This window comes from Phaenicophaeus curvirostris, chromosome 18, assembly GCF_032191515.1.
Source record: "Phaenicophaeus curvirostris isolate KB17595 chromosome 18, BPBGC_Pcur_1.0, whole genome shotgun sequence".
Lineage (NCBI taxonomy): Eukaryota > Metazoa > Chordata > Aves > Cuculiformes > Cuculidae > Phaenicophaeus > Phaenicophaeus curvirostris.
Window position 1 is genome coordinate 5,996,638 of NC_091409.1, and position 27,409 is coordinate 6,024,046.

At 45.2% G+C, this 27,409-nt stretch overlaps 1 protein-coding gene across 2 annotated transcripts; it reads right to left on the minus strand.

Annotated features, from left to right (window-relative positions):
• Positions 1-574: 574 nt before the first annotated feature.
• Positions 575-25,043, minus strand: CABLES2 (Cdk5 and Abl enzyme substrate 2). Of its 2 annotated transcripts, XM_069872162.1 has the most exons (10): positions 24,586-25,043; positions 10,953-11,024; positions 10,680-10,772; positions 9,849-9,926; positions 8,302-8,410; positions 7,517-7,682; positions 6,679-6,782; positions 6,173-6,279; positions 4,006-4,210; positions 575-3,550 (listed from the first exon to the last, which is right to left on the minus strand). In XM_069872162.1, the coding sequence occupies exons 1-10, from the start codon at positions 25,041-25,043 to the stop codon at positions 3,410-3,412; spliced, it is 1,533 nt and encodes a 510-aa protein (XP_069728263.1). In that variant the 3' UTR covers positions 575-3,409. The 2 variants fall into 2 exon arrangements, with proteins under 2 accessions (XP_069728263.1, XP_069728265.1); XM_069872164.1 differs by lacking the exon at positions 10,953-11,024.
• Positions 25,044-27,409: the final 2,366 nt, after the last annotated feature.

Here is a 27,409-nt window from a genome sequence, read left to right on the forward strand (position 1 = left end):
TAGTGATCTCCCATCGATCATGAGAAAAGAGCTGGGACAGAATATAATTCCCACTTTATTTTCCCGGAAATCCTATGCATAATCTATTACTTTCCAAGGACTCATTTTAATGTCGTTATGAACTTCACAACAGTCAAAACTCTTGCTGAGTTGGAGCTTTGGAGCCAGCTCTGCCTGACCTTGCCTTAGTGATGAGGCAAGGCTGCGAACAGGTGATGATAGAAGGCCCATCTGCTGAGCACAGATCATCCTGAACAGATGACATTGTCATCTCCGAGGAACGAGCAGTGTCTGGGAAAACACTGTTTAGAATGTCCCTCTGGCAGCACGGTTTCTTCTATCTAACTTGCAAGAAATACAATTCCTTAGATGAAACTTTACCTTATATTAAAAAGATTCCACTTTTTGTACCAGTAACTATTTCTTGCATTGCTCTGACAGTCTGGAGGGGTCCCACTCTCCCCGCTCTGGTGATCTGGCCTCACCCCAAAGGCTGGGGGGGCTCCACCATTACAGTGAGGGGTGCAGTGCCGTGGCCACCCCTCACTGGCCCCAAAACACCATCCTCAAACAAGGCATTTGGTTACAAAACACGTACCAAAACAAGTTTTATTTCACAGCATCTCAACTCCACAAATTCATGAGGGGGGAAAAAAAAACAACAAACCACTGAACTGGCGACAAATCAAACTTTTAAATAACGGCGCAAAATGAAACCAAAACAGTGTGGTTTGACACCAAATGTACAGCAATGACCTAGAGCCAGCCCAGCGGCATCTCCACCCCACCCCCCCGCCTCAGGTTGTTACTTTGGGCCCACTTTCAGTTAATTAATAGGTAATGTAGTGATAATCCTTTGCCACACGGTGGCAGCTTTTAGGTGAAAAAAGAAATATTCCCACATGGGACTGCCAGCTACACACTAGAAATGGAAAAACCACCCCACAGCTCTGTGCGTCGCTCTGTCTCTGCAGCAGGGCTGCTTCTGCACAGCCGCCGCCACCGAGGACAGAGGAACCACAGGCTGCGCCTCCAAACAGCTTCTGAGCTCAAGAACACTCAAGCCAATGTTCAGAGTAACCTTTAGGCAACATTCAGCATTCTGTAATGTAATGCTCCTTATCCTAACTTGTTCTTCTGGAAAAAGAAAACAAAAAGCTTGCTGGTTTAAGACACAAAACCATAGATTCTATGAATGTAACTCCAGCCCAGGTGCCCACTGCAGCTAGACGACCTTCCACTGAATAGAGACTGCAAAGCATTTCAAACCAAAGTGCTTTTTTTCCTTAGATGGTGAGAAAGGAAAGTTAGTTTTGTTACAGAAAGCTTTATACACATAAAGACATTCCTAGAGAAAGACATAGTCTGATTTTAATCATACTAACGGTAGTGTTTCATCAGTTCTGGAGATAGCGTGTGAGAGATTTCTTTACTCAGTTCTACCTTTGTCCCCTCTGTAATGACTTTATGGAAGCAGTGGACCATTTGTTTTCACCACTGTTTGCTAATTTAAAGGCTCATTATATGCTAGATATTTAGTACATCACTATTTCTTGCATGCAAGGACAGTTATATTCAGTAGAAAGTTTAACTAGTGGGCAATTTCTTAAAACCTTTTGGAAGATCACTAGCAAGCTTGTTGTCTAATTTACTAGCTACCATGTCCCTTACAGAGACTGGAAAGTCCTTCTGTGCTAGAGAGAGGTCACAAGCATATTAAATTTTACACAAATAGCTACATACAGTTGAACACAGTTACAAAAGATTTGATAGTCACTGTCATTATCATATATTAAAAATACATTTTGAGCCCTACTTAAAAGAGCTTCAGTAAAATTTGCTGCAACTCTAAGGAAGCCAAATTAGCTTCAGACAAAACACAGCTGAAAAGCAAAGATTCAGCTTTGGTTTTGGCTACAACCAACATTCAATACAAGGAACAGGAATTTACATTACTTTACATATTAGAGAGCAGGTCCCTTACCTCAGTTGAGGTCTAGTATTTCATTAAGGAGTCAAACTAATTACAAATTTCTCAGTCCTAATAGCCAAGCATCAGTTTTGTTCCTTGCAAACTGACACAGTCACTTGTGTCATAATATTGCTTCAGAAAATAAAGCCAACAGCTGACATCACAGAAGGTTCCAGATATAATCAGAGTTCATTCTCAAACTGGACATTTTAAAAATAAATGAAGGACTAGCTAACGGTCAGAGAAGTTACTTAACCTCTGCGTAAGCATCAGAGCACTGCTGGGCACCAGCTGTTAAGAGGCTGTTCAGATGTGCAACAAATGCTGATTTTATGAGGACCATCACAGTGATGCAATGCTTGGAAGAAGAGAGTAAAAAAACTAGCATTTTAAATATTGAGCATGCTTTGTTGCACTGGCTTAGCTCGGCAGCGGTAGCTCTACTGACCTAAGTACTTGCTCAGAGCACATAAGACCATTATATAATACAGTCATACTAAAAAAGGTGCTTATTTCCGACTACAGAACACAAACAAATACAAATCATAACTGACACATTTGACAAACTGCTCTTAGTCAAGGGCTAATCGTCCACTGGAGAGAGAGAATGAGGATGGCAGTCGCTTTGCTGCAGCTACCTTGTTCAACACCTGGTATTTTTGTGACAGATTTTCAAACAATCTTTCCTTTTTAAATAAATTTATATCCTTACAATATTAATAATCAACTAAATTGGAATGGAGTAAATTCAATCTTGCTACTTACAGACCTGTAGTAAAGTAGAGAATAGATGCCCTGTGTATCATTAGTGCAGGTATACTGGAATTGTTTTCCTTAGACACAAGGCCAATGCAGGTAAAGAATAAATGGCTATACAAATTTAGGATTTCCCACTAAATAACATAACTAACTTAAAAAGCACTGGTACCAGACCAGCCGGTTTTAGGCACATCTTTAAAAAAATAAAGTATGCATTTTATTAATGTAAAAATGTGAGAAGATTCTCAGAAACATTGGAACTTTGTGGTGCACTGGAATGGAAGTGATGCTTCCTTTAGTTTCATAGAATACAATAAAGGCTTAAAAAAAAAAGAAAAAAAAAAGAGACAATACCATAGTATTCTTCATAGGGAAGAACAATTTCAGTAAAACCGAAAAGATAAATAAGGAATAATAAGCAGCCATGACAGCTGACTGGTGAATATTTGTGCTTTAAATAGTCAAAAGAAAAGAAAGTTCAATAACTCTTCTTGTACCATCCCCCAGACTTGGCATACGTGTCCATAATGCACACCTCGACAGTTTAGTAACGCGCTGCAGGCTCCAAAACGCTGCAGGATGCCCACAGCGGCACCAAAAGGCCAGTGGCAACTTCACCTGCAGCAATCGGTGATGCGATCCCAGTGCCACAGGCTGTCAGCTGGAACGGAGCTTTGGTTAAGACTGTTGTGTGAGCCGTCTGTAATGAGGTAAAACTTGGTTTTCAGGAAGATAGAGAGCCAGTTCCAAAGCTACAAGGACCGTGAATTCAAAACCGATGAGATCTCTTCTGTTGAATCTGAATCTCTCTTCTAGTTTCTATGATAGTAATAAAAAAAAAAGAGGGATTAAAAAATCAGTTAATCCAGAAGATACTAACGCACTGTTAGACTAAGTTGGCATAAAACAGGAGTCAGCGATGCATGGCCAGAGCTGCACCTCCAGAATCAAAACTGTTGCCGAGGGATCAGACAAGCAAACCAGCTTATCAGCTCAGCTGTGACACCCACACAACAGTTTTGTTTGCCTGGGAAGCAGTAAGTGCAAAAATAACCTCACTGTAGGATCAGTAGGACAGACTGCACCAGTCAGACAGTTTTAATGAACTAGAAACCCCAAAACACCAAGGAAGAGCCCTAATGAGGCATAAAACTGACTGAAAGAGCTGGTCTCAATGCAAGCATGCACTGCTGAAAATCCTGGCTTTAACCTTTGTCTTGTTCTATGAATTAGAGGGTTTTGACAACATCCAGACCAAGTCTTGTAGTACTTACATCTATTAGGTGTTTAACTTCGTGTTTCCTGAGGTCACTGCTGATCTTGGCTGCAAGCAGAACGCAAGCACCAGCACACAGTTTGCGGTTCTGTTTGTTCAGTTTTCCTTGGAGAACAAGCTTCTCAAAGTAAACATAAGCCATGGAGACAGTAACTGGCTCCAGATTGCACTCTTCACTCAGGTTCCGCATCTCCCTCTTTAAACTGTGAATAGGAAAAAAGAGACCCTGTCAAACCTGACAGCTTTTATGAAATGCTGTAGAAACACTGCAGCATGGGAACTGAGAAGAGCATACGGGCAAGGCTCCTATCTAGAAAATCATGATATATATTTCCCTAGACTGGAGAAGCCCAGCTAGCAGCAAGCTGGAGCTGATGCACAAACAGATTTAACCCAGCTGACAACTGTGAAAGGACAGTTCCTTATCTGCCTCACTGACACAGGCTACTGCTGAATGCTTGCCTCTGGGATCCCAGATTGGTTCGCGACTTGTATCGAAGACTGAACCACCCTCACCTACAGAATATCACATCAAAGCCGTGCGCAGCACAGCAGTTCACAGAATCACAAGGTTGGAAAAGACCCCCAGGATCATCGAGTCCAACCATTCCTATCAAACACTAAACCATGTCCCTCAGCACCTCATCCACCTGTCTTTTAAACACCTCCATGGATGGTGACTCAACCCTCTCCCCAGGCAGCCTGCTCCAGGGCCCAGTGAGCCTTTCTGTGAAAAAGTTTTTTCTGATGTCAAGCCTGAACCTCCCCTGGCAGAGCTTGAGGCCATTCCCTCTCATCCTGTTCCCTGTCACTTGGGAGAAGAGGCCAGCTCTACAACCTCCTTTCAAGTAGTTATAGAGAGCAATGAGGTCTCCCCTCAGACTTCTCTTCTCCAGACTAAACACCCCCAGCTCTCTCAGCTGTTCCTCATAAGGCCTGTTCTCCACTCCCTTCACCAGCTTCGTTGCTCTTCTCTGGACTCGCTCCAGAGCCTCAACATCCTTCTTGTGGTGAGGGGCCCAGAACTGAACACAGGATTCGAGGTGCAGTCTCAGCAGTCCCGGGTACAGAGGGAGAATAACCTCCCTGGACCTGCTGGTCACACTGTTTCTGATACAAGCCAAGATGCCATTGGCCTTCTTGGCCACCTGGGCCACTGCTGGCTCATGTTCAACCAACACTCCCAGGTCCTTCTCCTCCAGGCAGCTTTCTAGCCAGACTTCTCCTAGTCTGTGTCAGGTGCTGCATGGAGACCTGTTTACCACACACCTCATGGAAGCAGCAGCTCTGAGTGGGTAGGCAGACTGGTTTACATCCTTTCCACAACAGCTGGTCTTTCACTGCAGCACTGAGGCAGACTTTATGGTGGATGCTACCTCTCATGGCTGCCATCCATGCTACACCTGCAAGAAGATTTTGTGCAAGCACACTACTCAGAACAGCTACAAAGAGGAGCTTGCAGGATGCTGGCACAATGCAGACTCATCCTCAGCAAGGCTTCCACTCAGAGCCAAGAGTTACACATCGCTCTGGTGATTCAGCAGAATCATGTTTAAGCCGGCTCTTTCAGAAGGCTCTGATTGCATTAACTGCTGTGTGAAACCAGCAAGATCACAGCTCTCAGAAGGTGCAATAGAGCATCTTAATGCATTTTGTGGAAGATGAAGTGTGTGGCACAGCCCTGCCTCTACAAAATGCTTTTCTTTACTGAGTCTCCCCAGACCTAATGTTCTTCTTTATCCTAGAAGCGTGTTAAGAGTCTGTGGTCATCTGAGATTCTGATAATTGAAAGGTGAAAATAGCCAAAGGGTCCAGAAAGAGAATCCAGTTGGAGTGGGACTGCACTATAGCCAGACTTAGGTTACATGTATTGGTTTCAAGGCTTATGCTGCTTCACTGTTAACTGGCTATAAGTGTTAGGGCACTACAGCTGATGAAACACAATCCTTTTAGGGGGAATTATGAAAACCAACTGTTACCCTTTCTTAGCATCCTAAACATTCCTGAACAGGGCTGTCATCCTATGGTCAGCTCAACTGGCAACAGGAGATTAGTGTTTAATCATATATACTATTAATAGATCTAGTATTTGCTCCATACACGTGGAAGATAAAAGCAGCCTTGTACAGCGCAGATGTTCTCGTGATTCAATGCTTATTTCTTACCTCCTAATTTTGCTCAGTGTCAACTTGATATGAGGAAACTTCTCTCTAAAGGTTTCATTCATATCCTTTTTAAGGTCCGAAGGTTTCACATACTCTATAACTGTAGTCTGAAACACAAGAGGCAAAATTTATCATTTCTCTTGTGGACAGCACTGAGAGCCAATTAAGTCTTCCAAAGACACTAATGCAAAGGCAAACCTGAGTTCTGTTATTCACAATTTAACACTTCTGCAGTGTCCTAGGTAACAGACCATGCTGAACCTCAACTACAGAGAAAGTCTTAAAAAACTAGTGAGCAAATGGTGACAAGAAGCAAATGCTAACATGGAGATATGTGTCAGATTGGTCCTTGACAGGCTGAGTGTATGAACACAAGTATTTTTCCTAACCCTCAAAAGGCCACAGTGTTTTCTTTCCAGAGGAAGTTTTCTTCCTCAAGGAAGTTCTTTATAGGAGGATCTTCAGCCACTCACTCACTACTCTGTTCAGCTACGCCAGTCACTCACCATGTAAGAGGCAAAGATGAGAACACGTTTATGTTTTCCACAGGGCCACTGAGGATCATCCAGAAGATTTGGATCATACTCTGTGGCTTCCGCAGCTTCACTTCCTAAGGGAATGAGGAAAGCACATTGGGTCACAAGATACAGAGCTTTAAATTCATTGTTTCCTCTTTAAAAAAAGTTTTCAAACAGCCAATTTTAAGTGTTGGCAGATGCCATTGTACAGGCAAACTGTAGCTACAGTCACGTTTGCATTTCATAAATGCACCTGTCAGCTATCAGAATTACTAAAAAACCACACAAGCTCTTTCTCCAGCACATGCCTGACGCAGCATTTTATACTTAGTGCAAACTAAGTTTGTCATCCACAAATACGCACAGAAAACAACTCACAAAGCTGAATTCTTTTGCCTATCCTCTAATCTAATAGCTAGCAGAGTTGCCAGGTCTGCTGTTTTACACAAGAAGGGCTTCTGGTCACAAACTCTGGCTTATGCATTCTTACTGTGCTAGAAGGCAGGGAGGACCGCCTGTATCTACCAGCACCAGATGTTTCTTGTTGAGTAATATTAAACTTGACATTTCAAGGAAAAGCTTTGCAGTCCTTGAATTGCATAAACAGAACTAGGCCAGAACGTGTGCAAGTCTCAGTCCTAAGGCTCATCATTTATCCTTCACAAACGAGTCTTCTTTACTAGGCTGTGCTAAAGTCTCCTTCCTGCTGCAGCACGTCCCTCCTAATAATGCACTTTATCACTTGCAATTGTTTCAGACAAATACATTCCTTTTATGCTTTTCTGCTGTGTGCAGAAGTGATGACAAAGCCAGCAGCTGTCCTTACCAATGTCTGTTCCTGCTGGTATCGTTTTTGCTGTGATAGGTTTATATCTTGATCCAGGAAGACTCCGTGAAGTATTAGCTCGACACGAGGGAACAACACTATGGCTGTCGGCTTTGCGAACAACCAGGGCATTGGTCGGATACAAGAATTTTGCATAGGACACAACCTTAAAGAAGGGAAAGTTGTAGTAGTTACAATAGAAAACGTATTGGAAAGCTTATTTCCAGCCATCTAGGACTTTGCAGCTCGAAGTTCCCTGGAGTTTGTATTTGGGAGTGGGGACCTTGAAATCACACAAAGAAAGGGAAAAGGTGGATGAGGAAGGCCTTGCTTCCGCAACTTCAGCACAGAAGCCTTGTTGGGCATTTTGTGGGGTAGCAAAGAAAAGGAGAGAATCACATCAGCAGAATTCTGATAGTATATACATTTAACTAAAGGGGTATGAATTTTGCCCATATTTCTATCAAACATCACACACATGTTGCCAGAGATACCAGAGCCAAATCAGTTCTCCAGAAACAGAGGCAGAAGTGATCACAGGCTTCAACAGCCTGTTCCTCAGAAGCATTATCACAAGACAAACATCTCAAACTAAGATCTAAAACTTCCATAGCTCTGAAAAGTCACAGCTCTCACCTTATGGATGCAAAGCAGTGCATAAATTAAGTAATTTGCTCCAGCACGAAGTGGTCCCAGGGTGAAAACTACCCACTTACCCTGCTCCAACCAGTGGTTTGGTCACTGGCATTACAAAACAAAAAAAGAACAAGAAAACATTACCTTACCTTGCCATCAGCACCCAGCTCTACTCCTTCTAGTCCAAGCACCATCTCAGTGGAGACTGAGACTCCCCCAGAAGGATGTCGCTGCTTCTGTCCTTCCATTTTCAGATCACTAGACACAGATAAGAAAGCGAGCTGTTATAAAATGTGGCATAAACACAGCTTCCTCTAGGATAAACACAGGTCCATCCACCAGCTACAGCCAACACCACCACATCCGAGTTCTCCTATGTAGGAACAGGGCAAACCCTCAATCCCACCTCCAAGAAACTATACATTTTTAACTACTCTTTTCAAAACGTGGAGATGTTCATTAGCCAACAAACCAAATTTCATCTCATTTTAATTCAGATCTGTACCTATCAGAAGTAAACATTTTTTTTTCACTATGGTCTTTCTACATAAGACCATGCCATTCCTAACGCACTTACAGCAAACATGACTTATACTGCTAGTTTTCCAGGATTAGAAACTTGCCTTTCAACTGCAATTTTCCAACCACTGTGAGCACAAGTTCAAATTAAGAATTAAAGCTGCTAGCAAAACTCCGCTTCAGCGATGACGGCATGCAGCTTTGTCACCTATATTCCAATGTGAAAAAGCAGCTTTCTGTTACAAGCAGAACCACACAGTGCTCATAACTACTCTAAAATAGCTCCAGTGACCTTGCTGCTTTTCTATTTAGTGAGAGAGTATTTTTCCCATCAACTATTTTTATGGCAAGTGTATTTGCATACAATACAATTCCCACCACTAAACATCCGTTTCCTTCGTCCATAAGTTATGTGCAGGGCAGAAGTGACAACACAATTGTTTTGCCAAAAGTGGATTGGAATAAAATTAGTATTTTCGATGGTAGACTTGTAGATTACAGACCTTCACAGAATCAACTCACCTTTCACAAAGGACTGAGCAAAGCTGCAGGGAAATCCAGTTAGCAGGTTTTATTTCTCCTAAGTGATCGTATTGACAGTTCTGTACAAAAGCATAGTACAAACACTAAAAGCAGTTTCAATCAGTTTCTGTCTTCCTGAGACTGCAAATAGTGGCATCCATGGCCTCGAGCTGAAACCGTAAGAGCATCTTAAACTTATTTAGCTGTAACTTCACTATAAAACCTCAAAGGTTTCCAGTAAAGGCAGCAGCATCCTTCCCTGATGTTCTGTTTGCTTTTTTTTTTGCTGACAGAATTGTTTGCTGCACTAAAGACAGTTGATTCTGACCACTTTAGGAGCATAGGAAATCACATAATCTGTTCAAAGTTGGTTTCAGGGATTTGACAGGACTGGAGTGCTTTAAAATTGAGTAAACACCTGAAGAACAGTCTACCTTTTCCACTGCTTTTCACTTGGAGTTTGAATGAACACTCTGACTCTGGCAATGTCAGAATTTACTGCTCACATAGAAAGCTCTTGTCTTTACACATGAATGGTAAGTTGAGTAAGCTCACCTGCTTCAGGACAGGAGACCTACAAGAACCACGCTCATTTAAAAGGATCTTTCACAAACAATAGACCAGACATTTCACAAAGTGGTTACAGATGACTCACCTGATCCGTAAACTCTCCCCGTAAGGCAGGATAGAAAAAGCCACACACAGTGTCCGTTTAGCACAGATTAAAACTATCCTGTAAGCAGACAGGAAAAGATCTGGATAAGAATTAAGCTTCAGAAGTTACAAAGCAGCTTTTTATGGAACATGAACACAGAACTCCTAAATTACATAAGCCACATAGACATTGCTCTGTAAGTTACAAGTACTGCTACGGATTTTTTATTTTCAGAAAGCAGCACAAAAGCAGAGGCCTCATTCTGACCCTGAGGGCCCTCAGAGCCAAGCCCTATATCAACCCCCAGTGTTCAGGAGCTGCCATCACCTTGGGAGCTCCTCAAAGGAGATCCTAATCTTTCCATATATGTCTATATTTATGTAATTTTTACATAAACTTTGTGAAAAGATGTAGATAATATTTTACATTTAGATGAAGTCCCACACCTCTACTAATAACAAATATGAATGCAGCCCTCCCTTCCTCTTCTGCCCAGCAACTATGAGCCAAGAATTTGGCTAAACCAATCCATTCTCCGTACATGGTCCTCAGCTCTAACCTCTCTGTGTGCTAGAGATAGGGAGGGCGTTAGAAGAGAACGATTTAACCTTCTCAGAGCAAGAGGGCAGAACCATGGGAATATTGCTGCAGATGTAGCAGATAGGAGCACCTACTGTCTTTGATAGAAATATCTATAAAAGTAACAAGACACCAAGGACATCACCTTATTCCTTCTGACAGTTAATGGCTAACTGTGTTGAACCAGAGCCTACTCCTGGGCGCGTCCTATTCCACCTGAGTACAAGAGGCAGCTTGATCTCCAGAACTTACCTGCTGTTCTTGGTGTCATACTGCCTCATGTTCTTGATGAAGTGCATCTTCTTCAAACTTTTGTGTCTTGGAGACCCAGATATATGCTTGGTTCTGTAATTATAAAAAAACCCAACCAAATCTGTTAAGTGCTCTGAAAAAAAGCCATGCCGGTTGTATGATCAGATGGCAGCACTAGCATGCAGGACCTCAGATACTGGCGTGGAAGAGGGTGGAGGGAGGAGAGGACTGCATGCAACGAGTTGAGATTAATGCTGCTTTTGAAACAAGTACCTTCGTACACTGGCATATTCCACTATGTCTTCTAAAAAGTCTAGAGAGCAGCGCTGGGAGATAAAACGCCTTCTGCAAAATGTACAACACCACGAAGAGTGAACAATATTAGTTCATGGCCTCTGAGTTTATGAACTGCAACAGATCTACAAGCTCTTAGGACAAATGGCAGGGGTTTGGATTTTTTTGTTGCAAGAGCGCTTAACCAAGAATTTCAAGTTTCTAAAAGGCCAAGAACTTGTCTCCCACTCCAGGACCCTTGACATACATACTTACACCAACTTCATTAACAAGAGCATTCACCACCTTCAACACATAAGAAGAACTACCTGTAAGTTAAACACCTAAAAAGCTTCAAAATTTTCATTTAAAATCTTAGAAGAAATATCATAAGAAGCCTACTCCCCATCAAGGCAAGGGAATCAGTCATTTTATACCAATCCATGGATAGATACAGAGAAATCTGTATGACTGCACATCTGTGTGTGTTCTCGATTTGGAACAGTTGTCTCCAGCTGTAGGAGTCAGATAGTCTACGACAGCAGCTCAATAAAACCGACAGAGCTCTCTGGAAAACTAAATGGAGAGGGCTATCAGGGGAAACAGAATATTCAGTACCTGTCTGAAATCCCAGAGAAGAAGACTTAAGGCGAATAACAAAGGAATCGCGTGATTTAGTGTAACAGTAATAGAATATTACACTTAAGCAAAAAACCAGACTTTGCCAAATTAAGATACATCACTGTTCTCAAAATCTAGTCATTTTTTGTTGGTAAAGACTTACAAATGAATAGTGACCGGCTGCAATTTCCATAGGAACAATGCACTCTGATTCAACCACCATCAGCAAAACACTGACACCACAACGATCAGATTTTATATTTGCTGCTTTTTGTTAAGCACACATTGTCTTGTGTTTTTAGCACAAGCTACGTGCATTCAAGCCCAAGATTTTCTTTCAAAACAGTACATAAGTCAACTGATGGACTATACTGCTATGGAAAGCGACTTCAAAGCAGCATATGAGATAACAGTTTCAGGACTCTGGTTTGACATGTTCTACTTTTGGAAGTAGGATTTTGAAACAGTCTGACAATCTGCTAATCCCAGGCACTTTGCCTTTCTCCCTCTCCAGCCTAATCTGGGTAGGAAACCAAGCCACACTTTTTTGTTCCTACAGAAGAGATGCACTGGAGTTCTGGACAAAAACAAAACCTAGCTAATTTTTCTGCACCATGCCACCTAGAAATGCAAATTGCCCCAGTGACAAAACATGCTTTCACCTCTTTCCTCCCCTCTTGCAAGTTTTTTTCTTCTCTTCTGAGCCACTCAGAGCTATTGCCAGAGCTGCCTGCCAGAAACTGTGCCAATGAGACGTGGCAGTTTCACTCCGCATGGCTTTGCTGATGTGCAGAACTTGCTATAACACTATGGGTTTCCTCACACATATCACCTGCAACAGGAGTGGGTGCTCATCTTGCTTCAAGCTATAGCAGGAACATGAGAAAAAAGCACTTGAGAAAAGATGGTGTTCAGGTATTCTCCCTTAGACACTGCCATATATGTTACTTAGAAGTGCTTATCTGCAGGCAAGCCTCTGCAGCAAGGTCTCTGAAGCTATTGCTGTAGCTGTACACACCAACGCTTGTCTAGAGGTTTTGCAAAAAGACACTTTGATCCAAGTATTCCCGAAACCAGGTTAGTTCCTCGTTACTCACCATATGCTCAAGAGAAACAATTCATTGCTTTCTGGGTCCTCAAGCACATAAAGAGAATGAATGTCAAACTAATGAACATTTTTCTTTTTCTCTACGTCTCCTTACAATCTCCCTAATACAAACAATTAGTGCCCTTTTCCAGTGAATTTGTAATAATTTATACTCCCACATAAAACTTCATTTTTCCCCTAGAAGGAAATTGTCTTCTAGTTCTCAGCAGTGTTGCTCAAGCATTCTTAAACGGGAAAAAAAAAAAAAGGAAAAAAAGACCACAGCTCAAACAGGAGGATTAAAAATTAGCACCTCTTTCTGTAAACACAAGAGGTAAATCCTCCCACAGGACTAACACCTTCAGTTACGAGAGACTGCATCCTGCAAGTCAACAGCTATCGAGGGTGCTGCTGGTGAACACTCCTAGCACAGCTTCAACGCCCTTCATCAGCACTTCAGTTCTAAAATTATCATTATTTTTGCTTTTCAGAGCGAACTGCGCAGGAAAATGTAATGCTTTCACATACACGTGGTTCTCCAGTCTACTTTGGCATCTAACCTGCAATAAAAAAAACCTTTTGTTAAATGCTGAGGCCAATTCTAAGCCTGCTGGCATGAATGCAGTTGGTAACATCCACAATCTTCCAGGAGAGACCTAGCTGGATGCAGACAGAAAGACGCCATATGTGGGGGGAAAACACAGCTAATGCCAACGACAATAGACATTGGTACAAAAAACCGCATGTAGTTCTCTAAGAGGATGCTGGTGTAAGGAACTGGGTTGACTGGAAGAGCCACAGCCAGAGCCTCACTAGTGATGCAACTGCCCGCAGGGTCGATAAGCGGAGACCCATCCAGAGCATTTCACCTGCTGCACAGCACCTCGTTTTCTCAGTTACAGAGACAAGAATGACAAACGCTTGAACCTGCTGCTCTAAGAGCGTGTCTGGAAGTACAAACCTGCTGCAGTGAAGGCAAGATCCTGCCCCTTGACTCAAAACCACAATGACTCATCCCCACTCTGCCAACAGGAAACTTCATTTTTAGCTACGCTTGTAAGTAATACTTTTTGTCTTCAAGTGAAGCTGTCACCTTGGAGAAATCCCAGATGCTAAGCAAGACGCTCTCCCTCAAATCTCAAAACAAAGTGTACATAGACAAGGCCTCACTAATCCAGTTGGGGTACCCAAAACAGTCTGCCTGCTCAAGCCAATTAAGCGACAATTGCTGCTGTTCTACAGCAAAACAACCCAAGAGATTGGCTAGATTCCTCAGAACTACTGATCAGTACAAGTTTTTATTAGCTAGGTAAGTATGTTGCAGAATTTAACACTTTTTGAGCTGTCTGTGCTTATTTCATATACATTTGCTTTAGTTTGAGTGCTCTTCTCATGCATTCAACCAACACTTCAGCAACAGCCAGCACAGGATTGCTACAGCAGCTGGTAGCTTCTGCCTGATAAAAATACATTGAGTCACACATCCTGTGATTAGCAGCTTCACCTAGGTTAACACTTCTTGCTTGTGGTCTGATCCACTGGAATTCCAAGGATTTTAAGTAGTTTACACAGACCATTTGTTGCCAAATACAGCCCAAATACTAAACAGAACACCAAAAAGTCTATAAATGCACTGCAAGTTCATAGAATGCTTTGGCTTGGAAGGGACCTTTACAGGTCAGTTAGATCAACTCCTTTGCAGGGGTAGGGACATCTTTAATGTAATCAGGTTGCTCAGAGCCCCATCCAACCTGACCTCAAATGTTTCCTGGGATGGGGCCTCCACTACCCTGCTGGGCAACTTGTTCCAGTGTTTCATGGCCCTCATTGTAAAAAATTCTTCCTTCTATCCAGTTTAAATCACCCACTGAAGCAGAACCCTCCCAGAACTTCAAGATTAAAAAGACCAACTGTGTTTACCCAGCCAGCACCTCCGAGGGGACCCACCAAGAGAGAAAACATGCACAGCACATGCTCAGAGATAAGGGGCTACCAGGCAGAGGAATTCTGGATTACGCCTTGGCTCGTTATCTCTTTGTGCACAGACAGACACACACTCCAACACTGCTGCCAAATCCCCGATGAGCTAAACATGCACTTACAAAACCAACACAAAAATCTTGCGCTCAGATAAAAACCCATCAAATTAAGTTCAGAGCTGTATTTTGAATGCCATCCTGGGAAGCAGCGGCCAGCCCACAACTTTATCCTCTCTGTTAGATTTTCCCACTGAGGAAACCCAGCTTCTGAGTGCTTCCAGCTTCAGACTTGTCCTCTTCTGGTCCTGCCAGTGTCCCAGCAAACGCTGGCAGGGAAACCATCTGCAGAGGGTGAACAAGAACAAAAAGCACACAGGATCCCTGGTCCCAAGGCTGACATAGCTCTTACGTGTTCCCAGCAGAACAGGACACAGCTAAGAACAATCTATGTATAGCACCGGTAATCCCTACGTGTCCCGTCTTGTGAATTGAAAGGAAAAAGCTGGTTAAGTCACAGCTCCAGATTAAAGAACATCGACCTTTCCAGTGGCTTGTCAAGAGTATTTTCCCCTTCCCACCCATGGGCTGGGCTACCTGCAGACACCCAAGAGACAAGGGCAAAGTCTGAGGGTAGCTGGAAATGTCTATGATGGCCATACTTTGATTATAGTTGAATGCTAAAGAGGTATTAACCCAGTGCTATTGGATGCGGCTTTAGGCACTACTGCTCTTGGGCCACTATGTCTTCTAAGGGGCAATGGGGCAGCCCTCCGGGCACCTGGGGCCCTTCTAAGCACTCCCAGGCTCTCCAACAGCTCTCATGAATGTCATTTTAACTTCTAACATTGGTATTTAAACTGCAGTGGCCAATGATCTTACTTAAATCCGTATGTGCAGCTGCCACTTGGCCATTTTCAAGCTTTTCTCTTTTGCCCCTCTGCTTCTGGCAGTTCTGCCACAGCAGGTGAACAGACCGACTGGTCTTGCTCCTTCCTGGAGGGTTATGTCAGAAGTTTCCAAAATCTTCCCGTGTTCTTTATCAGGTAGTGCAGGGATAGAATGAGGGAGAACGATTTTAAGCTGAAAAAGGGGAGACTGAGGTGAGATGTCAGGAAGAAATGTTTTGCTGTGAGGGTGGGGAGGCCCTGGCCCAGGTTGCCCAGAGCAGGGGTGGCTGCCCCATCCCTGGAGGGGTTCAAGGCCAGGCTGGAAGGGGCTTGGAACCCCTGATCCCGAGGGAGGTGTCCCTGCCCATGGCCGGGGGATGGAACTGCATGGGTTTAAGGTGCCTTCCAAACCAAACCATTCTGTGACTCTCCTCCCATCCCAACTAACATCCACCTCTCACACAGACAGGTCTGCGCTCCGAACCAACCACGCAGCCAGAGTTCAACCAGCATCCAGCTGTTTCCACCAACGCAGCACCTTGAGTTCATCTCCTGCCGTGACTTCTTATCCTCGGGACAGATTCGTTTCAGCTGGAGTCGCCTCTGTCACCCCTCTGCTGAGGGAAGGATGCCACGCTGCACACGCACCCCCCAGGCACTGCGCTAAAATTAGCAGCAAGGCTTGTATCCTCTGCTGCTCTCTGGCCATACGCACCGCTAATAGATGGGTGGACTGGGGGAGGCTGTGGATTTTTAATTACTGTATAAAATTAGGGGCTAATAGATTTGGTTTCCTATTTCTCACTTGAAAGAGTTTTATTTTAATCTGGATGTCCCTTTGTAAGGTCATTTACATGTCTCAGTTTAATCACAGCTGTCAAGGGACTGAGTTATTAATATAACAAGGACAAAAATCATTTATTGGTTTTTGAAAGCACTAGCTTAGTAACAACTGTCAAAGGTGATTTGCACAAGAAATCCACATCCCAAATTCTGTTTACAATAGGAAGACCTACGTGTCAAGATTTGTTTTGCCAAGATACATTTTAGAGACTTAAGCTGTATAGTTTTTCTTCCTTACAGGGGAGCCGACAACCCGACGTGAACTGTGCTTCAGTTTGACTAGGTAAAACACTGGCATCAAGGGATTAAGAAAACCAGTTCCAGCTTTTAAGCTTATTTTTTCATAACTGCTGTTACTTACACAGCCCAAGGAACATAAGTGTTTCCAGGCTTGCACCTCAGAGTGTCCGGGTGCAGGATCCTGGTTCTCATACTGGGCCTTATCACCCTTAGCACTTAAATTAATGAGTTTCCTGCTCCAAAGCAGATTGAGTACAGCTCACCGGCAGCAACAGGTTCTCGGTAATTAAAAGCCAAAAGAGACTGCATTTATACATTGAATCCTCCTCAAACCCACATATGTGGTAAAACAAATGACTTTAAAGAAGAATCTACACCTTGAAGTGCCCAGCACTGAGCAAGTCACTTTTACAGATGGACGGCTTCAGCTTTGATGTTCAATGAAAGTCAGTGGCAGAGAAGACACCCCACATAAGCAACAGCAAGCTGACAGCTAAGTGCTCCTTTTTTACAAAGTCAGCTACTCAGAGTTTTAGGGCACTACAAACACAATTTGGATCATGGGCCACCATCCCAGGAGCTCATTCTGACATTTGTTTAAGTATCAGACTGCCAGAGAATAAATACAAGTCTCACAGAGGGGCGAGTTTAAGTTATTCCTCCAGTAATCTTAATTTTAAAGGGTGAACCCAAATTCGCTACAGGAGAATGGAAAAAGCGGGTGCCTCTGTGAGGCCTCAGGATGAGGCCGAATTCCTTCACCTTTGTGTTCTTATACTCAAACTGAACGGGCACCAGGGGATGGTCTCAAACAGCCAAGAGAACTTCCTGCACCCCTCAAACACCAGTAAAGCTACATGCAAGGAGAAGAATCCATCACGCAGCCTACGGGACAGGCGAGAAGCAATAGAAATGAAGTATAACATGAACGAAGGTGGAAGCAGCTAAGCTCACTGAGTCTGAAGAGTTTTAAATACTAACAAGGAAAGAAATCAGATACTCTTCACAGCGGCTGCTGCTTCACAACCACATGTGATAAGACCTAACGCTACTAAGAAATGAGCTTTGTATCCGCTGTATCCATAAATCACATTGTGTTGGTGCTACGAGTGTTTAGACAACCCATGACTAAAACAATGCCTTCCAGTAAGCATTATGAAAGCCATCTGCTGCAACAGAACCACCAAAGCAGATGTAAGCTTTGCCATGCCCAGAGCCTGCTTCTTTTAAAGTGCTTCCAAAGCCCACTCCTAAAATCCCTGCTGCTTGACACAAAGCAAACCACATGTGCTGGACAGGACACCACCAGTAATTGTATTACTCCAAATTCTACCAGTTTCTGGAGGTGTTCCTAGCTCACCAACCTAGCTCCCTTTGTGCTTTGTGCTCTGCTCACTGAGGGCTGAACCGCTGACCGAAAGAGGCAAGTGAAACACAACGTGTGTCCTTGATAACACTGTGGACATTATGCTAGAAATAGTCATGCACTTCCCTGAGAGGCGATGCTGTCATTTCATCATGTGCCTTGTTAAAATAAGCGCCTTCAGCACAATAGAACTCCCAAGTTAAAAATAAAAAACAAAGAAAAACTTTTAACTGTGGAGATGAAGAATGAATTTAAAATAGGCAGCTGGAGGAAACCCAATCAAAGAAAGCTTAGAGAGCTCTCCTAGTGTGTTCATGGGCGTGTGGTTCTTCCCACCACAACATCTGTCAGCCCCTTCAACCCATGATCAGGAGATTGTAGCTTCACCAGGAGAAATTTTATGCTTAAATTGCAGTGACCACAATAGAGCAAGAGCAAATCTGTCCATGTTGTAGAGCGAGCAGCATTGATCAGCAGCAGTTCAGCCTGCGCCGTGGCTGGCTAGCAAATGAACTGGCTACTCAGCCCCAACTTAAATTATACACAAAACAGCTATAAACAAAAGGTTAGGAGTATGAACCTCTGCATTTGAAGAGCCAGCATGACAAGAGTGGCTTTAGCTTAGCACCCTCCATCTGCAGTCACCAACTTTATCAACAATACCTTGCGCTCTTTAAAGAATCCAAATTTCATTATGCTTGTGTGCACATCAGATTATGCACTTTTCAATTCAAACTACAGAGCCAGAAGACTTCAGAATAATCTTCAAAAGCATCTTCAAGCTCGCTCAGCCTGACAGCCTCGCATCTTTAACTGGCTGACAGATGGAAAAAGGAGGAATGCAGGACAGCTGAAGTTAAGTTTTCAAGATTTAATATAACTAAAACATATGCTGTGGGAAATAATAATAATAAAAAAATAATAATAGAGAGTTTTGCAAGAGTCACCTCCTCCCCCTCCACCAAACCAACTACACTCAAACCCAGTGCAAGAGCTCGCTGGTTGCCCTTTACAATGGAGAGCGAAGATCCTTCCCTCCCTGCCTCATCCCACAGTTCATGGTAAATTGCAAAAAAACAAGAACCACCACTAGCAACTCTTCTGAGCTGGTTCAGTCACGATGCCAAGAGCGCCCAACAGTCCCAATGAAGCAGCTTCACCCACAGCTCAGTGAGGCAGCCCTCCAGTCGGCTGCAAAGCAGATGCAAATTTGAACACTGGACAAACAAAATTTCTGCGATTATCAAGGACTTTGGGGCTCAGCAAAGTTATTGTAAGGAGCATCAAGTGTCTAAACAGATCCTTCTCGCCAACACCCACAGCACCCGGCATACAGCTGCTGCTCAGCAAGAGCTTTAGGGGCTCCAAGTGCTCAGACTGAAAAGGAGGCACTTGTTCACCAGCTGAGATCTGGGGGAGGAAGGCAAGGGGAGAGAATTATTTTAAGACTGTGAACCAAAGAAACAATGTTCTAAGCCAGTACCCTGACATCCTGCAGACTTCAGAGTCAAGCGTTACATTTGAAAATAATGGTCCAATAAAGCTTGTGCTATTTTTCCTGAAGGAAGCTTGTAAAGTAAATCTTGCAAGTAAGACGTTATAAACTGGCCATGAATCCTGTGCTACAGCATAAGGTTTTGGCAGTACACTCAAGTCTGCAGTGGAGAAGCACCAGAGTAAAGAAGCTCTAATTGTAACGCTCCTACAGGACTTGGTTACTGGAGGTCTGAAACAGAACCCCATCAATTCCTCCCCAAAGTTAAGCTACTCCGCTTTTTACATTTCATTTGGTAGCGTTTTCACTCTCAGCTGATGACTCCCAGAACCCACTGCCAGGGCTCCAGCGCAAAGGCTTTGAAAAGCTACAGAATCCGTTCACAGGTAAAATCAGCCGCAAGTACAGTTGATTCTGTACAGACTACTCCTGCCTGCAGACCAAAGTTACTTGAAAAGCCTCTGGCCTCTTTTAAATGAAGAGGTCAAACAACCTTAGCATGAAAAGACTTGAGGATTGTTTGACCCAGAACCCTTTGCAGTGGTGCACAGGATACAAGGATGTGGATCTTCTGATCTCCAAGTCTTCTGCTAAGCATGCAACTTACTTCTGAGTAATATACCTGCCTGGGAATGTCAGAAATACTACAGGCAGCTATAAGTGATCAACATTTATTATTGCACACATGTATCTCAACTACAGTTGAAAATACCAGAGAAAGTTGACGAAGCAAACTACTTGCTGAGGAGAAGACTGCAGCCTTAACATTTCAGTTGACATTATTTAAAAGTTTACGTTTAGAATACATTCATTTTCAGTCCTGAGCAGCACATCCCAGCCTACTGTTCCTGCCTGAAAGGTCAAAGTTTGCCAGCTCCAGCAGATCTTGCTGCTTCCTGGAAAAGCACTGTGTGTGCTCAGGCTGTTCCAAATAAGGCCTGAAATTAAAACTAAGACTTTTAAACATCATATTTCATCCATCTCAACAAAATCTGTTTATTAGCAGAGGTTATTTTTTAAAATATTTATATTTCTCAAAGTGGAAAAAAAAGCAGCTCAGCTGACAGTAGGACAAACCAACACATTAACCATCATAGGCATAAAAGCCTGACCAAGCATTTCTGGCATTCCACCCAAGGAACTCATCTGATCGCACCTATGTCAGCAATCTGGCATCCAATTAACACTTAAAAGCAGAGTTGGTCCAAAGTGCTGCTATCAACTGCTGTTTAAACTCCCACCCTTAAAATGACCTAAATTAGCTCGGTCATTTCTGATTCATCAGCAACCATGAACACTCAGTTCAGCTCCCTGACCACTGAACATCAAGGGCGTCAGAGCATCAGTTGCGGATAATTCAGTCTGTTTATTCTTAGGCTCAGCAAAATGCAGCAAATATATGGCAAACCCAGCTGCTTTACATGGCACTACACAGAAACCTCAGAAGCACAACAAGCAGTGACATTCAGGGCTGTTGTTCCCTTTCTTCTCACTTTCATAACCTGGCTGTTTCCAGGGCCCTCTGTTATCTGTGCTTCCCCCAGAGCTCTGCTAGTTTCAGACCCAGCTGCAGAAATTCATTAAAAAAATCCCTCTGAATGCCGATTTGTTCACTGCTTGCTGCCTCCCTCCTCCCTCCACTGCCTGTTGTAAGGCTTGTTCTTTGGAAGAACAAAAGAATGAAGCAAGATGGAAAAGGCGAAGGGAGGAGGGATGGCCAGCAGATTAAGCAAGCTGGTATAACACAGATCTCCTAAAGAGAAGATTCCTTAGGAAAACAAAAGTGGAAGGCTAAAATAATTAAGTTTATAATGCTCAGCCAGCAATGCAATGGAATCAAGCATCCAGATTGAACCGTGCCTCTAACGGAGCACCTACCACTGAAATTTCCATCCTAAGGACCTGACAGCTACTGAGCATCTCTAAGAAACTCTGCATTACATCAGCTGAGCAGACCACTGTTGCTTGGGCTGCATTGAGGATCCTGCCTGTTGCTAACAAATCAGCACCGACTCTAGAAGAGGTGCTGTCTCTGCCTGCCCTGGGCGACGCTGGTCAGGCTCATCGGCTTCTTGCAACTTCAAAATCAGGTCAAACAAGATCAAGTTTTGCAATAGAACTCTGCCTAATGTCACTGCCACTTCTAGATAATGTTATCTCCATGGATTGGCCCAAGCTCCAGCAGGATGAAATCCCCAGGCACAGCACAGGACTGCAGCAGAACCAGTCATCAAACACGGTCAGAGCGAATCTGGAAACGCTTCAGCCCACGCTCCTGCTGCATTTAGGGGAGGCTCCACTGAGGGCAATTCAAAACAGCTCTTGATGGTGACTAAAAAAGGGACTCTAAGAAGAGCAGCTGCCTTAGGTGGGCACCAAAGATTAGACGTCCAGAGTTGCAGAGCAGATTGCACCTCCCCCTTCCCTCCGATGACTTCATGCACCTGTGTATTTGCACGATGCATGCAGTTAACCTATCCAGAGTCCCAAACACCAGTAAAAGGAAATTCATTTTGTGATTGTTTGACTTCTGAATCTTATTTTGCAAACAGCAGAGCATGCAGAATGGGAAGCAGCAAAGCCACCACCGTTCTGCAGGACAGGAAGTCCCCAACTCAACTCCTCACGCACTTGCAGCAAGAGAAGGTACCACTATTCTCCATCTGAAGGGATGCTCTGTCGCAGAGCAAAGCATGGAGCCATCCAGTGAAAAAATAAAGTGCTCTGAGTCCCTTACTCTGCAAGTTGCAGATGAAATTGTAATTACAGAGGGACGGTCCATCTCACCCACGCCTGTGCCCAGTGTGGCTGGGAGGAGATACATTGGGTCTAACACATCCCCACAGGCAGCACAAAGGCATCTGCTGTCCTTTTGTCAGCAGATGTGTGCATCTCCACGTAAAGACACAGATCTTCTGTCTGATAGTTTCATTGGACGTTGTCCACTCATTCCTTTCTCCTTTGAAGACAAAATGTATATTAAATCACTCCAAATCACCCCTGTAAGTAGTATTCAACATGATTAATGCAATACAATATACCCTTTCACCCATTTGTTCCAAGCTGAAAAATCACGGTCTGTTTTTCATTAATCAGACAGAAGCCCTTTCATTCCCTTGGGTTACCTCCTCACACCTCTCTCTACCTTCTATTTCTGATTTATCTTTCTTATCAAGTGGATTGATTCGAATTACTATAGCAGAACATAACATTTAAAATTATATGTCAAGGAAAGAGGCAGGAAGAACATCAAATGAGAAGATCTTAGGAATACTTTCTTAGTGTCCTATTGACTTGGTGTGGGAAGGGGAAGGATTGAATCATTTACACAAACTCTGTCAGTCCAGAACTCAGTTCACACAGGCGCTCCGAGCGTCACACCCACAGAGGTAACTGTGCTTGTAAAGCTTTTGATGCAAAACTTGCCCTTGAGATCTTTACCTACAATATTTAAGCAATTAAAAGAATTGCATAGCATCCACTGCACTGGCTGTTATGAACCAGGAGTGCTAGGAAGCAGCTTGCGCCACAGCAACACCCTCGGGATTCCCTGCTCCACAGGCAGCAAAGAAGACTGAAATCTGTGTGCACAGGGCATCGCCCCGGCAGGCCCAGCTTCAGTTTCTCCAAGAAGTAAGGAAAGAAAGGTCTCTTCCATCACAAGAAGAAAAGCAACAGACAGTAAATAACAGGTCAAGAAGGAAAAACTCCTACAAGGATGACAGGCAAGAGGACCCCCACACCTTACTGACAGCTATTTCTTACATTCACTTGAGCCTCCAAGTACCTGTTTGCTGGGGATATGCTGAAAGGGAACACCCAGCAACTGCACTAGCAAAGCTCCCCAGCTTTCAAGCACTGACAACGTCTCTATTTCAGCTCACTAACAAAGCTCTGGAAGCCACTATAAAGACCACAGAGACTTAAAGCCTTTGATACTGCTTTGCCTATCTGCAGGCTCGGAGGGCCAGCTCACTTTACAAACCCATTTATGCAAGAAACGGCCTAAAAAGAGTTCCTTCAGAGCTCAAATCTCCAAGATCTGAGCAAGAGCCTACCGATTAGAAAACTAACACTTCCCAAGATGATAGAAGTCCTTTAGAAAAGCAATGCTAATCCTGCACTGAAGGCCAGAACATCCTCCCCTGAGGCCGACTCAAAGTTCCCAGCGTACAAGCATTTATTAATACACCGAGCTACCGCATAGACAAGCAGCAGAGATTAGGAGAAGGCACTACATGAGCAGCGGGGCCACTGCTGAGGAAGAGTCCTACCTGGCAGCGGCTGCCTGCTGTGTCTGGAAGCAGAAAAATGCCAAAATTGGGCTGGAGAGAAGCAGGAGGCAGGGGTTGGGAATGAGCAGAAACGCAGCCAGAGAGCGAGTTACCCCACAATCCCCCTCCCAGGCTTCCCACCCACTGGAGCATCCCCCGGCCGGTTCCCACGCTCTGTTCCTCGGCCCGGGGCCCTGGGAAAGTCGGGCTGGTCCCGGGGCCACGGGGGGTCCCGCAGCTCCCACGCCCCGCGGGGTCAGACAGCATCACAGAACGGTTTGGGTTGGAAGAGACCTCAAAGCCCATCCAGTCCCACCCCCTGCTATGGGCAGGGGCACCTCCCACTGGACCAGGGGCTCCAAGCCCCATCCAACCTGGCCTTGAACCCCTCCAGGGATGGGGCAGCCACCTGCGCCAGGGCCTCCCCACCCTCACCATGAAGACTTTCTTCCCAATGTCTAGTCTAAATCTTCTCCTCTCCAATTTAAAGCCATTTCCTCACGTCCTGTCACTCCAGGCCCTCGTAAAAAGCCCCTCCCCAGCTTTCCTGCAGCCCCTTCCAGCGCTGGAAGCTGCTCTAAGGTCTCCCCGGAGCCTACTCTTCACTAGGCTGAACCACCCCAGCGCTCAGCCTGTCACAGGAAGGCTTTTGGTTGGAAAAGACCTTTCAGATCGATTCCAACCGTCGATCCAGCCCCGCTAAACGCGCCACCAGCCCTCGCAGCGGAGGCGCTCCGAGCCCCCCGCTGCATCCCCTCCCTCCCCTCGGGGACCCCAGAGGCGGCCACGGCGCCCCGGCGGGGTCCCGGGAGAGCAGGGCTGGGGGGGGCTGCCCACTCACCTCTGCCGCTGCGCCTCCAGCGCGAAGCCGCCGCCGCCGCCCGCCGCGTTCTGCGAGGGGCTCAGCAGCCCCGGCGCCGCCGCTTTGGGCGCCGACAGCGTCCCCGGCAGGGCCGGCGGCGCCGGGGGGCACAGCGGGCCGCCCAGCAGCAGCTGCGGCAGAAAGATGCCCCCGCGGGACGGGTCCGCGTCCCCCCGGGCGGCGGCGGCGGCGGCGGGTAGCACCGACCGCGGGGCCGCCCCGGGCGGTTCCGCCGCCTCCTCCTCGCCGGGGCCGGCGGGGGGCGGCTTCTCGGCGGGCGGGCAGGGCGGCCGCCCGTCCAGGGAGATGTTATTGAGGAAGAAAAGGGCGGCCTGCCGCCGCCGGGAGTCGCCCCGCTTCCGCGGCGGCGGCGGCTGCTGCTGCTGCTGCTGAGGGTCGCGGGGAGGCGGGGAGCCGCACGCCGCCGCCGCAGCCATCTCCGAATGAGCCGCGGCCGCCCGGGCGGGGCGGGGGGGGGGCGGTGGCGCGCGCGGCGCCGAGCGCGCTCATTGGCTGCGGCGCGCCGGGATGCAAATGAGACCGGCCGGAGACGCGCGCTCATTGGCTTCCCGCGCGGGGCCACGCCCACCCCGCCGAAAGGTCTGCCGGGTCCTAGCGCCGGCGCGCGGCGGCTCCAGGGCGCCCCCAGCGGGCGGGCCGGGCGGTGCCGCACCAGTTACTCTTAGAAATACACTATTTTTAATTTAAGCCAAATAGAAATACACTATTTTTAATTTAAGCCAAACTAACTGTCATTTTTTTAAAAAAGTAGACACAATGTCCCTCTATATCACGGTTTTTTTTTTCAAACCGTGTTTTCCCAGGCACTGCTCATTCCTTGGAGATGATGATGATGGGAGATTTAGGCTGGACATTAGGAAAAAATTCTTCACAGAAAGGGTCATTGGGCACTGGCAGAGGCTGCCCCGGCAGGTGGTTGAGTCGCCTTCCCTGGAGGGGTTTAAGGCACAGGTGGACGAGGTGCTAAGGGGCATGGTTTAGTGTTTGATGGGAATGGTTGGACTCGATGATCCGGTGGGTCTCTTCCAACCTGGTTATTCTATGATTATATGATTCTATGATGATGTGTTCAGTACAATCTGTGCAGAACAGATGTGTCTCCTGTAATCCCCTCTGTTTGCAGCCTTTCCCGACCCCTAAGGCAAGGTCAGGCAGAGCTGGCTCCGAAGCTCCAACTTAGCGAAGAGTTTTGACCGTTGTGAAGTTCATAATAACTTTAAAACGGGTCTTTGGAAAGTAGTGGAATACGCACAGGATTTATGGGAAAATTTATGCATATAAGTGGGAAATGTATTCTGTCCCCAGCTCTTGTCTCACTGCAGATGACCAATGGAGATCACTCGTGTTGCCCTGGCCTGATAAAGGATGCTTGCTTTCTAAAACTCCAAAATGAGTCTTAGAGAATTGATTTGCTGGCATTTTCAATATCAAGACATACCCTTTCTCCTCCAGGCACTCCCCTACCACAGCCACAAGCCCACCATGTTCCCTTTCTACGCCATACAAATGCCTGATGTGTCTCTGTGTGTTTTGAAACTCCTCTTCCCCACATCTCCCCATCCATTTCTTCCTAAGATCTAATCTAAATCTCCTCCCTTTCAGCTTAAAACCATCCTATCCCTGCACTCCCTGATAGAGAGCCCATATCATATCATATCATATCATATCATATCATATCATATCATATCATATCATATCATATCATATCATATATCGTATCATATCTACAGGAAAAATAATTTGGGATAAAAATTAATTAAAATCCTTCCTGCTGGCAAGCTCATCAAATAAGCCAGGGGATAAATGGGCATGGAAACATAGCAAGGCTTGCAACAAACAGTTCTCTGGAATTCAAGACTGGCTTTAAAAACACAATTTGGTTTTTTTCATTCTTTCCTTGTAAAAAAACAGCTGTAGGATGTAAATCGTCCCACTGAGTCAGCACAGGGTGAAGCAAAAAGAAGCCAGCCTCCATAGCTTAGTGGGTTGCTAACTTCAAAGCTGAATTTAGCGGTTTGAATGTCACTGCTGTTCATGCTGGGGAGCTTTCATCTACCTCTGGCAAATGAACGAGCTCACGGGGTATGAGCACAGTGGGCACATTGCTGCATTTCGAGGAGTCTGCCACTAAAACAGATGGGTGGCACGTCAGCACCCTTTCCACAAAAGGTGGGGTCTAGGTACAACCTTTGCTCCCTGTTTCCAGTGAGGGGAACAGAGGGATCCCACGATTCATTTTGACTGGAGATGCTCCTAGTTCATACACGAGGATGCTGTGTTGGAGAAGGCTGGACTCATCACGGTGCTGCTGCACAGCAGTTTCACGTTTCGGGCTGATGCACGCTCCAGCCTTCACTTCTGCAAAAGCCCCAGATAAACAGGAGGGCAGGTAATTTTGCGTTTACAACAGCATTGTTGCACAAATGTAAAGTTACTCTGAGTCTCTGACACTTTGCTCGTGCTAATTTTGCTCCTGGAGCCCCTGCTCTACCTTGAAGGAAGCCGTGGATTGTGTGGACACATGTCTGAGCAGTCAGGGATTGCTGGAAAAAGGAGCTGGTGTGGAGCAGGCTAAGCCTGAAAGCCCTTTTTTCCAACATTATGTAGGGAACAGAGTCACCAAAGTCAGCAGGATTTTTCTACATGCAAGAACTGTAGGATTCCATCTAAGCATCTGCTATGAGACAGCATTTTGAAGTACATACGTGGGCTGGGTGTTATATTTTTTTTGCAAAATCATGGCCCAAAATCAGGCAAAGATAAAGAGGTCAGGAATATATTT

Coding starts and splice junctions, on each gene's coding strand:
- CABLES2 (XM_069872162.1), bottom strand. CDS start 25,043: ATGGCTGCGGCGGCGGCGTGCGGCTCCCCGCCTCCCCGCGACCCTCAG. Junction 8,411..9,848: donor GGGGAGAGTTTACGGATCAG/GTGAGTCATCTG, acceptor ATCTGTGTCTAG/TGATCTGAAAATGGAAGGAC. Junction 3,551..4,005: donor AAGTTAAACACCTAATAGAT/GTAAGTACTACA, acceptor TTACTATCATAG/AAACTAGAAGAGAGATTCAG.